This window comes from Cervus canadensis, chromosome 10, assembly GCF_019320065.1.
Source record: "Cervus canadensis isolate Bull #8, Minnesota chromosome 10, ASM1932006v1, whole genome shotgun sequence".
NCBI classification, from domain to species: Eukaryota; Metazoa; Chordata; class Mammalia; order Artiodactyla; family Cervidae; genus Cervus; species Cervus canadensis.
In genome coordinates this window covers 11,232,227-11,248,986 of record NC_057395.1, presented here as the reverse complement: position 1 = coordinate 11,248,986, position 16,760 = coordinate 11,232,227, and the positions used below count along the sequence as shown (strand labels likewise).

General features: G+C 40.6%; 1 protein-coding gene across 3 annotated transcripts in view; it reads left to right on the top strand.

Annotated features, from left to right (window-relative positions):
* The window catches only part of MACROD2 (mono-ADP ribosylhydrolase 2), a 2,136,932-nt gene that overhangs the window by 1,911,504 nt on the left and 208,668 nt on the right, over positions 1-16,760 (top strand). For all 3 annotated transcript variants that reach the window (XM_043478451.1, XM_043478448.1, XM_043478449.1), the window contains exon 9: positions 11,524-11,605. In XM_043478451.1, coding sequence (XP_043334386.1) covers positions 11,524-11,605 — 82 coding nt within the window. The remainder of the gene's footprint in view (positions 1-11,523; positions 11,606-16,760) is intronic.

Genomic DNA, 16,760 nt, shown 5'->3' with positions numbered 1-16,760 from the left:
CCAAGAAAATAAGGTCTGTCACAGTTTCCATTGTTTCCCCACCTATTTGCCATGAAGTGATGGGACCGGACGCCATGATCTTAATTTTCTGGATGTTCAGCTTTAAGCCAGCTTCTTCACTCTCTTCTTTGAGTTTCATCAAAAGGCTCTTTAGTTCCTCTTCACTTTCTGCCATTACGGTGGTGTCATCTCCATATCTGAGGTTATTGATATTTCTCCCAGCAACCTTGATTCCAGTTTGTGCTTCATCCAACCCAGCATTTCACATGATATACTCTGCATTTAAGTTAAATAAGCAGGGTGACAATATACAGCCTTAATGTATTCCTTTCCCAATTTGGAATCAATGCATTGTTCCATATCCCGTTCTAACTGTTGCTTCTTGACCTGCATACAGGTTTCTCAGGAGGCAGGTAAGGTGGTCTGGTATTCCCATTTCTTTAAGAATTTTCCACAGTTTGTTATAATCCACACAGTCAAAGGCTTTAGCATAGTCAATGAAGCAGAAGCAGATGTTTTTCTGGAATTCTGTTGCTTTTCTATGATTTGTAGGCAGGATACTGAGAGGCTAAGTTGAATTTGACCAATTTTCTTCTCATCTCATCATCTGAGTTCTCCCCAAAGCAGACTCTAAAACAAGGACTACAGGTAAATTATTTGTGGATTAAGTAGGGGTGAGAAAGGTTAAGAGAAGCATGCGATCAAGTTTACACCCTGCACAACCAGAAGTTTCTCCCCTTGGAGAACTCTTGATTTTTGCCACCCAAGGGTGATGCAGTGAAGATATTTTCAACATCAAGTCCATCTGGTCTTTGCTTGAGAACTGCTGGGTTGGGAAGCATTCATTCTCCAAAATCCCAGTTTACTGGATGTTTGGTTCGAGACTCTTATCACTAAGAAAGGCTTCAGGCTTTGACAGTCCTAAGGCCCGAGGGGATATGGACAGGACCCAGAGTGCCTCACATCTCCAGACCAAACCTTCAGACCATGTGGACTCATTTTTATGGATTTGTTAAAACCCACTGAAGTAACCCACCTCTTACTCAAAAAGAAATCCATTATTTTTAATCGAAAGAATATGCCTGGTATTAGAAATAAGAAATAACATCTGCAGAAGTGTGTCTCAGCTCTGGGCAGCTTCAGCCACGTCAGGACAGACTTTCCCTCGACTTCCTGTGGGTAGCACTGCCACTGTTCTTATCTTGGATTGGCACGGTCCCCCTCCTCCCCGCCAATCATCTGAGGGTGCTTTCTTTGGCTTCAAGGGCAGGGCAGGGCAAGGCATGTGTATTACCATGCTAACATTTAGAACCAGGGGTCCTAAGCCCTTGTGTGTGTTTATCTCTCTTCTATGTGAAGCATTTTATGAAAGAGCTTCAAGGATCACAAGAGATATGTCATTTGCAAGGGTGTCCACTTTGATGGATGCAAGGCAGGTTTGGAAATTAACTTGTATGAATGAGCCTCCAGCTCAAGTCAAAATAAGTCTTGGTTCTTTGGCTCCATGGCCATTTTTTCTCATAAAGTTGAAGAAAAGTCAAAAAGAGCAATTTATCAAAACAAAGCAAGAAGACTCTGAATTGTACTGCCACCGAGTAATGACAGATGAACTGAGTTTGCAAAAAGCCCCCAACAATAAAGGATTCTTTTTATGCATGCAGAAGTAATTTCAAAATGCAAAGATGCCCTTTGAGTGTGTATGGATTATGAATGCTCTCCAACTCCTCTGAATGTCTCTGGAAACACAGAAAGAAAATTTTTCTCATTCTGTAATTTACAGATTAGAATATGTGTCTGTGGTGGAGTGCGCAAATACAGACATACTTAATACCTTCAAGAGCCAGAAGAATTATATTCAGTGACATTTGACAACGATATTAAAATATCAGACCTGAGACTCCTGGAGGGTCTTGTGAAATCTTTTCCATTACTGCAGCTTCAACTGTGAACTTATTCTTTTTTTTTTTTTCCTTTCTCTCATTGGCTGGTATGATCAAACTGAAAAAAAAAAAAAAAAGAAAGCTGCTTTATATATAATATGGACCATTTTTGTAAATGTTTCTTTTAAGTTAGAATTCCTCTGCAAAGTTGGAAGTAGAATAAAGTGACCTTTCCGCATACCAGCCAGTAAAAGCATTTCCAGTGTTCTCTCTTTGGTTTATACTTTTCCTTGACCTGTTTTAAAAGATCAGGATAGAACAGTGATTTTATCTCTATGCCAGTGGTGTGCTAAGTGTTTCAAGTACCTTGTGAATAATAACTTTATAAACAATCAATGTTTATGAGCTTACTGCATGTCAGGCCCTTTGCCAAGCACTTTACCTAGACTGTCTCGAGTGGTCATTACAGCAAGCTGTGACAGAAAGATTCTGAGATTCTCCCAAGATTCCCAGTGTCTGGTGCACACATACCTTCTCCCAGTTGTTTAAATAGTAATCTAGGTCTGAAAATGCAGGGAAGAGGTTGTTCAGATGTAATTAAAGTCCCAAATCAGTTGACCTTAAGGTAGGGAGACCATCCAAGTGGGCCAGATGACAAAAGTTCTTTACATCTGGATCTAGATGTCAGATATGAAGGAAGTTAGAGATTCAGAATCAAGGACTTAACTCACCTTCACTGTCTTGAAGAAGGAGGCAGGTTTCTGGCAAGGGAGGCAGGTGGACTCCAACTGGCAGTCAGCCAGAGGACAGGGACCTCAGTTCTCACCTGCAGGGAACTGTATTCTGCCAGCAAGAAGGAGCTTGGCAGTGGCTTTCTCTTCACAGCCTCCGGATTAGCGGTCAGCCCTGATGACACCTTGATTTCAGCCTTTTGATACCTGACCAGAAAACACAGTCACACCAGGCAGATTTGATCTACCAAACCCTAAACTAATAATCAGAGGTTGTTCTGAGCCACAAGCTTGGGGTCGCTTGTTATGCAACAGAAGAAGCTAATATATGACCCCACAAGGTCAGCATTTCCATTTTAGAGAGGAGGAGACCGAGGCTTAGAAAGAGTAGTGGCATGCTCAGGATCAGAGAGCAGCTAAGTGGTCAGGTCCAGGTTGGAACACAGCCAGCTGGCGTTGGAATACAGGGGTGACTCACTGTGGGAGACGGGAGACAGAGATGTCCCCAAGCCCGTAGCCCCTGTCTTCTCCTGTAAATATAAATATGATGGGGTAGTCACTCCCCAAATTAGTCAGAAGAGACTTTTTAAAAGATGTAATGAAGGTATTTAATCACTTTAGCTCATTAAAAAGGAGAGTTTCCTGATGGGGCCTGAACTCTTAAAAGGCATCTGCAGGTTGGAGATGGAGGAAGTCGTAGACACATACTCTTGCTGGCCTGAAAGGAAAAAGAATCCATATCCTGAGCTGCCTTCCAAGGCCACAATGACAAGGAATTGCAGGTGACCTCTGGAAGCTAAAACTGTCCCCAGTCAACAAGTAGCAAGGTATTGTGGACCTCAGTCCTACAGCCATAGGGAACGAGAGTCTGCCAACAACCTGAATGAGGCTGTAAGTGGACCCTGGGCTCAGGTGAGAACTTCAGGGCAGCTGACACCCGATTGTAGCTTCCGAGACCCCAAGTGGAGGACCCAACTCTGTACGGTCTGGACTTTTGACCTATAGAAACTCTAAGACAATAAAACTTTGTTGTATAAGTTGCTAAGTTTGTGGTCATCTGTTATATGCCACCAGAACTAATATACTGGGGCGAGGAGAGATTGGTCTCCTTTTACTCCACAGAATCAAAGAGAAGGGGCTAGGACCCAGAAATGTACCCATTTCTTGGTTTTGTTCTTTATTCAGTAGTGACTGTATCCCTTTCTAAGTCTGTTTAAACTTGACTTACCCAAAGCCCCAAGCAAGCTCCTGTTGTCCTGGTCTTCCATCCGTCTCAAAACCTGTTCTCATGTCATGTTGATACTTAAGCCTTGGAATTTAATTCACTTATTAGCAGCAGCCACTGTTTTTGTTTGTTTGTTTGTTTGTTGGCATTTTTTTTTATTATCTTTTTTTTTTTTTTTATTAGTTGGAGGCTGATTACTTCACAACATTTCAGTGGGTTTTGTCATACATTGATATGAATCAGCCATAGATTTACACGTATTCCCCATCCCGATCCCCCCTTCCACCTCCCTCTCCACCCAATTCCTCTGGGTCTTCCCAGTGCACCAGGCCCGAGCACTTGTCTCATGCATCCCACCTGGGCTGGTGATCTGTTTCACCATAGAGCCACTGTTTTAGGAAGATCCCCAATATCCAAGCCTGCCCTGGTGAGGCTGTTGGTTTATCTGTCAATAAGGCTGAACATCGGCTTGCCCATCAGGCTGAATCTACACAGGATACCCCTCCATCAGTTAAGGCCATATTTGCCTGCACGCTAGGTCTCTGAGTGTTTGTCGTTTGTCATTGGGGAAGCAAGTTGCATTCATCAGACTCCATTCATTCTCCAAGGATCGCTGAACCCACGATAATCTTGGCTGTGTCAGCTGCCCTAGGACTGGTAGCCATGAAAAATGGAGGTCGGCCACAGATATTCCAAACCTGCTTTGCTGCGTAACCCTCTTCAGGGGCAGTGGCTGTGATGCTGAAAAAGATTAATAGAACTTTTGTCATCATACTTATGGGGCGTAAAACCCCCAACTGTGGATTAATGGATATCTTGGTGGAGAAAAATACATTTTTACTCCTTTACGCCTTGATGGGTGAGCTACAGTTGGCATCAGAAGAAATAGAGAGATTGCCTTCAGAAGGTCAGTTTTTAAAGGACTTTTTTGACCTCTAAGTCAGTGAAAATGGATTTTTGATTGTTGACCAAGACAACTGTAACAAAAGACTTTCAATCTTAGAAAAAATTCTTATTGAAGTATAATATTCAAAGGACACAGATCCTAAGTATGACTTTTCACAGACCGAACGCATCTAGGGAACTAGCACCCAGGTTGAAAAACCAGGATCGCAAGCATTTCCCTAGGTGTCTTTTCACCAACCCTCACCCCAGAGTAATATGCTGTGTTTACTTTTAACACCATAGGTGACTCTTCCTATTTCTCTAACATTTTAAAACTTTATAGAAATGGAACCATACAGTGTGAGCTCCATTTTTTTATGGCTTCTTTTATTCAGTATTTTTAATTTGTATTATTGTGTGTAGTTATAAATTTTCAAGTCTTTCCAGTTTGTGTATCCCCTTGCACGCATGCGCGCATGCATGCTAAGTCACTTCAGTCGTGTCCGAATCTGTGCAACCCTATGAACTGCAGCCCACCAGGCTCCTCTGTCCATGAGATTCTCCAGGCAAGAATACGGGAGTGGGTTGCCATGCCCGCCTCCAGGGGATCTTCCCGACCCAGGGATTGAACCTGTGTCTCTTATGTCCGCTGCATTGAAGGCAGGTTCTTCACCCCTTGCACCACCTGGGAAGCCCTTTGTATGAATAGATCACAATTAATTTATTCATTCTACTCTTTGTGGGCAGTAAGTAGCTTCCAAGTTGGAGATAACTACAAATTAATGCTGCTGTGAATGTTGAAGTATGTGTAAACATACATATGCATTCTGCTGGGTGTCTGCCTAGGGGTGGAATTGTGGGGTTGTATGGTACGTACATATTCAGCTAATTTAGTAGGTACTGCCACATAATTCTCCCAAGTGACTGTAAAGCAGTATATGAAAGTTCTTGTTAACCCACATCCTTGCCAATATTTGAGACTGTTTATTCACTTTAAAAAGGTTTTTTTAAAACTGTTAAAACATCATAGTTTACAGGTACTATCATTGTTTCTGTTATGAAATTAAGAAGCACCCTGTATAAAAACATCAATGCTGGGCTCAGGCACCTTTGTACCTGGCATAGTTTCAATGGATAAGATGACAGTCAGTAACAATAAATGACTCACCCTTTGTGTAGCTCTTTTCTACTTTTTGTAAAACATCCAGGCCCCTCTATAATTCTGTACTTAGGTCCTCTGACAAACATAAGTGAAAGTCTTGTGTTCTTCCAAAAGAAGTCATTTTTGGTTCTGGAACTAAAATACCCTTGAAATACATCTGCCATGAACTTGCCTTTTAGTCAGCTCTGTTTTCCTTAACTAGTACTCTGGGAATATTTACAAAGTTCCTGTTATGTGTCAGGAACTACACAATGCAAATGTGAGCATCACCCCAGTCTTCGTAAGGTTCTGGTAAGATTGTAACAAGAACTACAGTTACATCATCAATTCCTAAAAATGTTAATGCCACCTTTTATATTATTTGCAAGTATGTGTTAGCCTGAGGACCCATCTGAGTTTACTAATAACTTGCACATTAAAAAAGAAGAATGTGAGTCATTTTAAGTACAGAAGTTTCTTTAGCTACCAAACATCACCTGCATACATTAGGAAGTTCACCAAGAAGATGGACTGGGACCAACCAAAGTCTATACTGAAGAAAGTCACCGGACTCTGAGTAACCTTGACAGGTTATACCCTTTCATAAAGGAGCATTTTTATTCTTATTTGCCCTGCATCATGTTCTTTACCATAGTATCCAACTAAATGATTTAAAGATTACATCAGTTGAAAAAAAAAAATTACATCAGTTGAGTGTAATTGGGGAAGCAGAACTTTATGAGAGATATGGAATAAGGGTTTTTCTTATAGGGATTAGAACTTATTTAACAGTGAGAAACTGAGGAAGTCAGTGTCCAGAAGGGGATGACTTCGCGGAACAGAGAAGAGTCCCTACCTAGGGCCCAGCAGAGGGAGGTTCCGAACCTCCACATCTGACCAGGCCTGGAGGGTGTTATCAGGGCAGGAGGGTCCTGAGGACAGCTGGATGCCCAGTGGAAGTGAGCAAAGACAGTGGGAGCCACGGGAGCGAAGAAGAACCCCAGGAACAAACTGCCGCATACATGTGCCTCTCGGTGCCCAGGAGCCCGGAGCTGCTGTGGCCCGCAGAAGAGGAGCTGGTGCCCTGGGCACAGGGCTGCGTGTGTGCCTGGCCCAGGACTCAGAGGGCCAGCAGGGCTAAGGGAGGCCCTGTAGGCCACATCCGGATGAGCCAGGAATGAGCAGCAACACAGACCTGCCTGGAAGCCTCCACGCCTGCCCAGAGCAGAGGGTGCAGCCACACTGCTGCCCCCAGATCTCATAGCAATTGCTCTGTGGGCAACTCTAAGCCAGAACTCTTCACAGAAACGTGATTTCAGCTTGACTCAATTGAGATTGTATCACACAACCACAGAGACAGACTCTGAGATAAAAAAGGAGAAGAAAGAAGAGATAGAGATGATATAATGCAATCCTTTCCTTATGAGACGTGAACACTGAGGCCCAGAGAGACAATGGCTCGTCCAGTGTCCCAGAGCAAGTGACAGGCCCAGAAACTCAGTCCCTCGGGTCACCATCTGGGTGACTTCACAGAAAGAACCCTTCATGTGAAGGTAAGAGGCCTGGAATTCTGCCACTAATTGTTTGGCCTTGGGTGGGGGAAACATCTCTCAATTCTGGATTCAAGTTTTCTTATGAGAGACTTGCTAAGACCCACAAACTGAAGGTGCTCAATTAATATCTGAAGAACAAATGAATAAATATAGTCTCTCAAGAACAACCATTTGTACAAAATCGTTTTATTTATACCTAATATAGAAGAAAATTGAAATCATGCTCCAAAGCCTCAGTACTGAGGCATCTTTCCATATGCTCATGAAATTTATCTGCAGCTAGAATGGATCACCCAGGTTCTTCCTCCTTTGCACAAGTCAGATTTTCTATCTCTCAACTGTGTAGTAATTACACTGTCTGTATTCTTCTTGTCATTCCATTGTGACTTCTACTTGATCCAGTCAGTCTGAGCTTTTCAGTAGGAGTCAATGCCATGCAGCTGGAGAAGCAAGAATCCAAAAATGGCAATAAGCAGGAGCTAGAAGAATATCCAATTTCTAACTACGCGATTCGATGTTTTGCACGTGAATCCACAGTTTGGGCAGAATTCAGCAGGAAGGGCTCGTCTCTGGCCCAGATGGTATTACCTAGAGTAGCTCAAAAGCCAGGAGCTGAAATCACCCAGGGGCTACTCACTTCCAGCTGGGTCTGTTGGCTAGACCTTCTGCAAATGAATTCTCCAGGGACCTCTGATTTCCAGGGCACAATGATTAGGTATGAGAGTGAGTATCCCAAGAGAACCAGGCAGAAACTGTATCACCTTTCACAACATGGACCCAGAACTCACATATCATTTCTGCAAGGGTTCTAGGCACTCCCAGATTCAAGAGAAGGAAATATAGACCCCGCCTCTCAATGAGAAGATGGTCAGCATTACATCTTAAGAGGAACCTGAAGGATGGGGTATCTTGCACACCATCTTGGAAAATACAGTCCACCACAAGTGGTGACCAATACCCATAATGAGTTTATAAACACAGAGCTTGCCAGCTAAATGAGCTCTTATCCAACAACAGCCCCAAGCATATATATGTATGAGAATACACGCACATATGTGTATATATATAACAAGTACTTGGCAAATGAGGTTAATTCTTGGATTTAACTTGCTTCTAAGATATTTCCAGTGTTATGCCTAAGGATAAGGGCAGAGAACTGGGCCACCCAATTAGTTTAACATAAAAGTACTTTTCCTTCATCATCCATCTTCTCTCTGTGAGGAAAAAAAAAAAAGAATAAATCAGGCTGCTGAATTTTGGACCCATACCATTTCCATGGTAACAAACCCTAAAATGTTAAAAGGTGAATTATAATTCCATGCAATATTTAAGAAATCTGGATTTAGTCTGTAGTGCCTAAAAGTACACATAATAGCAGTGAATAACATTACCACTAACCCTCCCTCCCCCCCAACAAATGTACTCCACACACACATGCAACATAAGTGTTTTTTTTTAATTCCACAATTTATATTAAGTGAACATAAAAATAAGGAGAAATTAGTACAAATGAGACTGTCTGGCTTGGCTTGTTCTTAGATCTGCTTTGAACCAAGTTTTCTTGTTTTGATTTTGATCTTAATTAGAGGACTTTAGAGATAATCTGATCATTTGAAGCCTGGAGAAAAAAGTCAGCCATCAAAAGCACAGAAGTGAGAATAATTATGGTGTTTGGAAATTATAAGTAGTTTACTGAAGCTGAAGAGTAGAGTAGGTCTAACACAGAATCTTACTTTTTTTACTGAACTATATTATATTGAACTATAATTGACTTGCAATATTGTGTTAGTTTCTGCCATACAGGAAAGTGATTCAGTTATACATGTATATTATATATACATACATAATATATATTCTTTTTCATATTATTTTCCACTATGATTTATCACAGGATTTTGAATATAGTTCCCAGAGCTGTACAATAGGACTTTGCTGTTTATCCATTCAATATAAAATAATTAGCATCTACTAATCCCAAACTCCCACCTCATCCCTACCCTACCTCTCCTTCCCTTTGGCCACCGCAAGTCTGTTCTCTATGTTTATGAGTCTATCTCTGCTTCATAGATAAGGTCATTTGTGTCATATTTTAGATTCCACATGTAAGTGATATCATATGGTATTTGTGCTCTTTCTGACTTAGCATGATAATCTCTACGTCCATCTATATTGTTGCAAATGATATTATTTCATTTTTATGACTGAATAGTAACAGAATCTTATTTTTAATGTTAGGACTTTTAATTATGGTGTATTTCATATATATAGAAAGGTATAGAATGAGTATAGAATATGATATCTATGTACCTACCCCCATAGTTAATAGCAGTTACCCATCACCATATTTTTCTTGAATCTATTTTCTTTCTATATAAATAAAATATTCACTATTCAGTTAAAGCCTCACCAGTCCATCATTTTACCTTCCCTCCGTTTCCAGATATCATCATTGTCTTGAAGTTCATGTACAACTTTCCTACATAAGCTTCTGGGAGTTAGTGCTTATGAACAAATCTCTACACTCTTCTATATTTGTGTTTTAAAACTTTGTGTAGTGGCATCAGAGCATGTATGGCCTCAGAGCATGTATGTCCTTTTGTAACTCATTTTTAATGCTCGACATTATGATTTTTATCTTTAACTACAGGGCATAAACACTCCATAGGGAAACTGGAGGTCAGCATTCAGTATTGCACAGATAGTTAATCACTCATTCAACTAAATGTATACGTAACCTGGAGAGTGAGTTGATGGTGAGTTTTTACATTTATCGAAAATGTTAATGCCACATAGGCAGGACTGGACACCAGAAACTCAGGTGAATAGAGGCAAAGGAAAGCAAGGTTATTTGTACCCCAGTCCTTCCATTTCTGAAGGCTAAGTGCTCTCTCCACCGTGTGGGAACAGTGGCTGGGGATGCACAGTTTTTGTTCAAGTCCAGTGACTGCCCAGGAGGCAGTCCACTTAGCTGGGGGTCTAGCCTTGTGCAGGGATCAGGAAGCCACATCTCTGAGCCTCCATCAGCTCAGAGAACCCTGGTGATTCTTCGTGTCCTAATCCTCTCTCTCCCCTCTCAGTCATGTAGATCACTCTCCTCCTAGGAACTCTGGGACTTGGCCCACGTGACTCTGTCCCCTACAGGCTGGGAGAGCTGAGAGGTTGGGTGGATGAAATCCTTTTGGGTTTTTTCCTGTCCTGTCACACACACACACCCCACTTCTGTTCCCTCCTGATGTTCTGTTCAATTGCCAGTTGCAATTTGATGAATGGAGTAATTTTTAACTTTTTGTACATTGTTAAAATAAAGGAACAAAGGGGGTGTTAGTTTTCAAGACACGAAATTGAGTCACTGATTTAATATCAGATATCCCTGAGCTGTTAGGTGTACCCCATCTCTCTTCTCTGGTACCAATTACTCTAGGAATGTCTCAGAGAAACTCCTTACATGCAGAAGCTCTCAAAATAGAAAAAAGGGACTGTGCAAACATTTTACTTCTAAAGTGGCATTTCCTTATTCAGTAATAACCTACCAGATTAGTTATATTGGCCTCATGCACTGTCAACTAATTATAGTTTATTTCTGCTGCATTTCCAAGTATGTAAAGCTAAAAGCAAGTGACTGCATGCAAATTATACTGTGTGAAGCTTTTTAGGTCATGTTCAAATACTAACAGTTTTGATAAATATATTTGTTTAACAAGGGTAGGACAAAGAGCTCTCTGTTTACTGACATACTTTATTGTCATTCCGCTCTACACCTCTCGTGTGGCTGTTTAATAGAACATAAAAGTCTAGGTATCCTGGTGGAATCTCAGATCTTATTTATAGCTTGCTGCAAAGTGGCTTATTGTCATTTATTGTTTCTTATTTGATTTATACAACATCTTTCCACCAAATTGCCCATGGGTTTATTTACATAGAGAGTGCATTCACACACACACACACACACTCACCTGTGTGCACTTCACTTGGTACTCTCATATAGTTAGCAATATAGCACCAAGAATCTGCGAGAGGGTCATCTGTTTATTTTTTGTTCCAAGACCATGTTCTGGGAATGCATTTGCCATATTTCCTCTCACTTTAGGTATCTATTGTTTGCCCCCAGGTGGATCGGATCATCTTCTGTGTCTTCCTAGAAGTCGACTTCAAAATCTACAAAAAGAAAATGGGCGAGTTTTTCCCAGCAGGTGAGTAAAGCAGTTTGTTTCCTTTGAAATTGGAAGTTGAAAAAGTGAGGGCATCACTTGTAGTTCTACTACTTTATTTTGCCTCATAAATAGTCTTTCAAGTGTGATTTCCATACACCAGTCACGTCTGACAACTTGTGTTTTACTTTTTTTTTTTTTCCATTTATTTTTATTAGTTGGAGGCTAATTACTTTACAATATTGTAGTGATTTTTGCCATACATTGACATGAATCAGCCATGGATTTACATGTGTTCCCCATCCTGATCCCCCCTCCCACCTCCCTCTCCATCCTATCCCTCTGGGTCTTCCCAGCGCACCAGCCCTGAGCACTTGTCTCATGCATCCAACCTGGGCTGGCGATCTGTTTCACCCTTGATAATATACTTGTTTCGATGCTGTTCTCTCAGAACATCCCACCCTCACCTTCTCCCACAGAGTCTAAAAGTCTGTTCTGTACATCTGTGGCTCTTTTTCTGTTTTGCATATAGGGTTATCGTTACCATCTTTTAAAATTCCATATATATGCGTTAGTATACTGTATTGGTCTCTATCTTTCTGGCTTACTTCACTCTGTATAATGGGCTCCAGTTTCATCCATCTCATTAGAACTGATCCAAATGAATTCTTTTTAATGGCTGAGTAATATTCCATTGTGTTTATGTACCATAGCTTCCTTATCCATTCATCTGCTGATGGGCATCTAGGTTGCTTCCATGTCCTGGCTATTATAAACAGTGCTGCGATGAACATTGGGGTGTATGTGTCTCTTTCAGATCTGGTTTCCTCAGTGTGTATGCCCAGGAGCGGGATTGCTGGGTCATATGGCAGTTCTATTTCCAGTTTTTTAAGAAATCTCCACACCGTTCTCCATAGTGGCTGTACTAGTTAGCATTCCCACCAACAGTGTAAGAGGGTTCCCTTTTCTCCACACCCTCTCTAGCATTTATTGCTTATAGACTTTTGGATAGCAGCCATCCTGACTGGTGTGTAATGGTACCTCATTGTGAAGGCCTAAAGGAGGTGACAGGAAATCCAGGCTATATGCCTCTTGCTCCTGTGAGGTCACTGTGTTGTCCTGGGAAAGTTGGTTCATCTCCTGACTCTCAGCCCCTCACATCAAAAATGAGGGGCTGGACCGAACGGTATTTTCTCTTGCCCTAAATTTCATGTCCTGTGATTTCTTCCCCACACTCATAAGTTGTCCAGGTCTGTGCACACATCACCATGTTAAACATGTTAGAAGTTGTATGAAACCTGTTAATATTTGTAGTCACAATTCAGATTATTACTGCATCCCATCCCTCTTCTCCCCAGTTTTCTCACTCCAAATTGCAGTGGAGAGAGCATTCCTTTCTAGGGCAATCTGAAAAAGGTAGTCACTCATCTTATTTCACACTTCTTTTTAGAAAGTAGGAGAAACCTCAGGATTATTAAAGAACCTTGAGTAAATGATTTACATCCATTGGATGTGCCATTAACTGTATTTGATTCATCTGAATATCATGCCCACTATCCCTCTTCCAGCCTGTGAATACCTTACTATTTTTGTAGTTCTACTATGTCCTGGTGCCCCATGCACTTTTTTCAGCCATGGTACAGAATGGCTCCCTGGTAATTTCAAACTACCATGAGAGTTCCAAAGAATAACAAGGGGAGATAAGAAAGTCTTCTTAAGTGATCAGTGCAAAAAAATAGAGGGAAAAATCAGAAAGGGATAAACTAGAGATGTCGTCAAGAAAATTAGAACTATCAAGGGAGCATTTCATGCAAAGATGGGCACAATAAAGGACAGAAATGGTATGGACCTAACCAGAAATAGAAGATATTAAGAAGAGGTGGCAAGAAAACACAGAAAAACTACACAAAAGAGATCTTAATGACCCCGATAACCATGATAATGTGATCACTCACCTAGAGCCAGACATTCCAGAGTGTGAAGTCAAGTGGGCCTTAGGAAGCACCGCTACAAAGAAAGCTAGTGGAGGTGATGGAATTCCAGTTGAGCTATTTCAAATCCTAAAAGATGATGCTGTTAAAGTGCTGCATTCAATATGCCAGCAAATTTGGAAAACCCATTAGTGGCCACAGGACTGGAAAAGGTCAGTTTTCATTTCAATTCCAAAGAAAGGCAATACCAAAGAATGTTCAAACTACTGCACAATTGCACTCATCTCACATGCTAGCAAAGTAATGCTCAAAATTCTCCAAGCCAGGCTTCAATAGTTTGTGAACTGAGAACTTCCAGCTGTTCAAACTGGATTTGGGAAAGGTAGAGGAACCAGTCATCAAATTACCAACATCCTTTGGATCATAGAAAAAGCAAGAGAATTCCCAAAAAACATCCACTTCTGCTTCATTGACTATGCTAAAGCCTTTGGCTGTGTGGATTACAACAAACTGTGGAAAATGCTTAAAGGGTTGGGAATACTGGACCACCTTACCTGCCTCCTGAGAAAGCTATATGCAGGTCAAGAAGCAATAGTTAGAACCAGATATGGAACAGTGGACTGATTCCAAATTGGGAAAGGAGTACATCAAGGCTGTATATTGTCACCCTGCTTATTTAACTTCTAAGCAGAGTACATCATGTGAAATGCCAGGCTAGGTGAAACACAAGCTGGAATCAAGATTGCCAGGAGAAATACCAATAACCTCAGATATGTAGATGACACCAGCCTGATGGCAGAAAGCAGAAGAACTAAAGAGCCTCTTGATGAAAGTGAAAGAGGAGAGTGAGAAAGCTGGCTTAAAACTCAACATTCAAAAAACTAAGATCATGGCATGTCGTCCCACCACTTCCTGGCAAATAGATGGGGAAGCAATGGAAACAGGGACAGACCTTATTTTCTTGGGTTCCAAAATCACTGTAAATGGTGACTGCAGTCATGAAGTTAAAAGACACTTGCTCCTTGGAAGAAAAGCTACAGCAAACATAGACAGCATATTAAAAAACAGAGACATTACTTTACCAACAAAGGTCCATATGGTCAAAGCTATGGTTTTCCCAGTAGTCATGTATAGATGTGAGAGTTGGACCATAAAGAAAGCTGAATGCCCAAGAATTGATACTTTTGAACTGTGGTGTTGGGGAAGACTCTTGACAGTCTCTTAGACTGCAAGGAGATCAAACCAGTCAATCCTAAAGGAAATCGGTCCTGAATATCCATTGGAAGGACTGATGCTGAAGCTGAAGCTCCAGTACTTTGGTCACCTGATGCAAAGAACTGACTCATTGGAAAAAATCCTGACATTGGGGAGGAGAAAGGAATGATAAAGGATGAGATGGTTGGATGGCATCAAAGACTCAATAGACATGAGTTTGCGCAAGCTCTGGGAGATGGTGATGGACAGGGAAGCCTGGCATACTGCAGTCCATGGGGTCACAAAGAGTTGGGCATGACTGAGTGACTGAACTGAATAATGAACACTGTGGCACGTGCCTTTCAGAAAGTCTTTTTTGAGGTCCATCTCAAATGGTCTTTCATCTAACTAGTGATTCTGGCAGGTAGGAAGTTGTGAATGAAGGCTGCTGGTATCTGCCACCCTCTTAAGCAACCTCTCAGAACCTCATGATAGAGAGGATGCCCTGTCTACCCTCAGATCAGGATCGGTTGCCTACCTACGGAACAGCTACAGAAAATGCTGGAGATGTTCCATTCTGTGCAGATGATCAAGATGGGCTAAGTTCTCCTGGTTGATTTTAAGTCCTCCCTAATGTTATAATTGGAAGGTGAACCTGCTAAGTGTATTTCATTTGGAACTTTACAATATCCCCCTACCTGGAACATAACATCAATCCAGAGAGACTCCCATGTGATGAAGAAGATCAGGGTTGTGATCTTTTTTCTCTTTTTCCTCCTCCTCCTCCTCCTTCCCCTCCTTGTTTCACTTGTATTCATTTTTTCAAGCAACTCAGTATTTTCCAGAATATAAAGTACATGATAGCTGTTTAATAAGTAGTTGCTGATATGAGTTGAATTTAATAAATTCTTCTCTCCATAATCTCATGGCTTCTTTCTGTTTCAATCTCCTTGTTCCATCTTCTCTGTTTATTTCCTGTATAATCACAGTGAGCAGATTTCTGTATTTTAAAGTCTTCTTAAAAGAAAATGTCCATTCAGGTAAAAAATGCAACTTGCTATGGTATGTGATTGTAAATGTCTTGTCAACACCACAGCATGATTTATAAGATTTTATAAATTTTGGATTCCTTGATATGTTTGGCAATAATGACATCATATTTATTTTTAAACCTCTGAAAATGAAAACTTGCTTTCACCCTAACATATGAGGAAAAAAATAATTGTACAAGTATAATGCATTGCTATTAAAACAAATCTATCCATCAGCAGGTGTTTCCAGTGATGCAAAGCCAAAAATCACATTACAAGTTTTAAAAAATGGGACAGTTTTAGTGGTCTAGAATGTATTAATAACTATGCAAATGAATTATTGTTTGAAAATTGCTACTTTAAATAAATCCAAAATGCATCTTAGCACTCAAGTGAGTGAAATAATAATAAAATCATTCTCAGTTTCACATCAGTGCTTTGAATCATGCTGTGCTCATGAAATTATTTCTATTACATATTTATAATAGTAAGTACATTTTTAAACTAAATGTCAAAATCCTCCAATATTGTTCAGTATTTCTGCAATGCTGAGGCATCAGCCATTTGTAAATTCTAAATATGAAATATGAAATAAAAGTGACTTCTAATGGAATATGTGACTGCTAATATAGATGATATACATTATCTGTCCATAATTTGAATTTATGGTTAATTCATGACCGTACTATCTTTGACTGGAATATAATTTTTCTGACTTGCACATACTCCCTAGACTGACTTCAGATTATCTAGCTAGTCTTCTTAACCCTTCTCAATGCAATAATGATCATAGTTTAGGGGGGAAAGTCATTTTTATATTAAACAAGATCTCTGTGTTTGGGGATACTGTAGTCCCATGTCTTTAAATTTCATAATGGAGACTAAGACAAAATGAATGAGAAAACAATAGAAGTTAGACTAGAAATGATCATAATAAGGATACAACACATACATAACTACTGCTTGATGTTAGTAACAGGCATAATAGCTAACCTTATGGATTGCTTTCTATCAGTCATAAGATATATAGATTAAATCAGT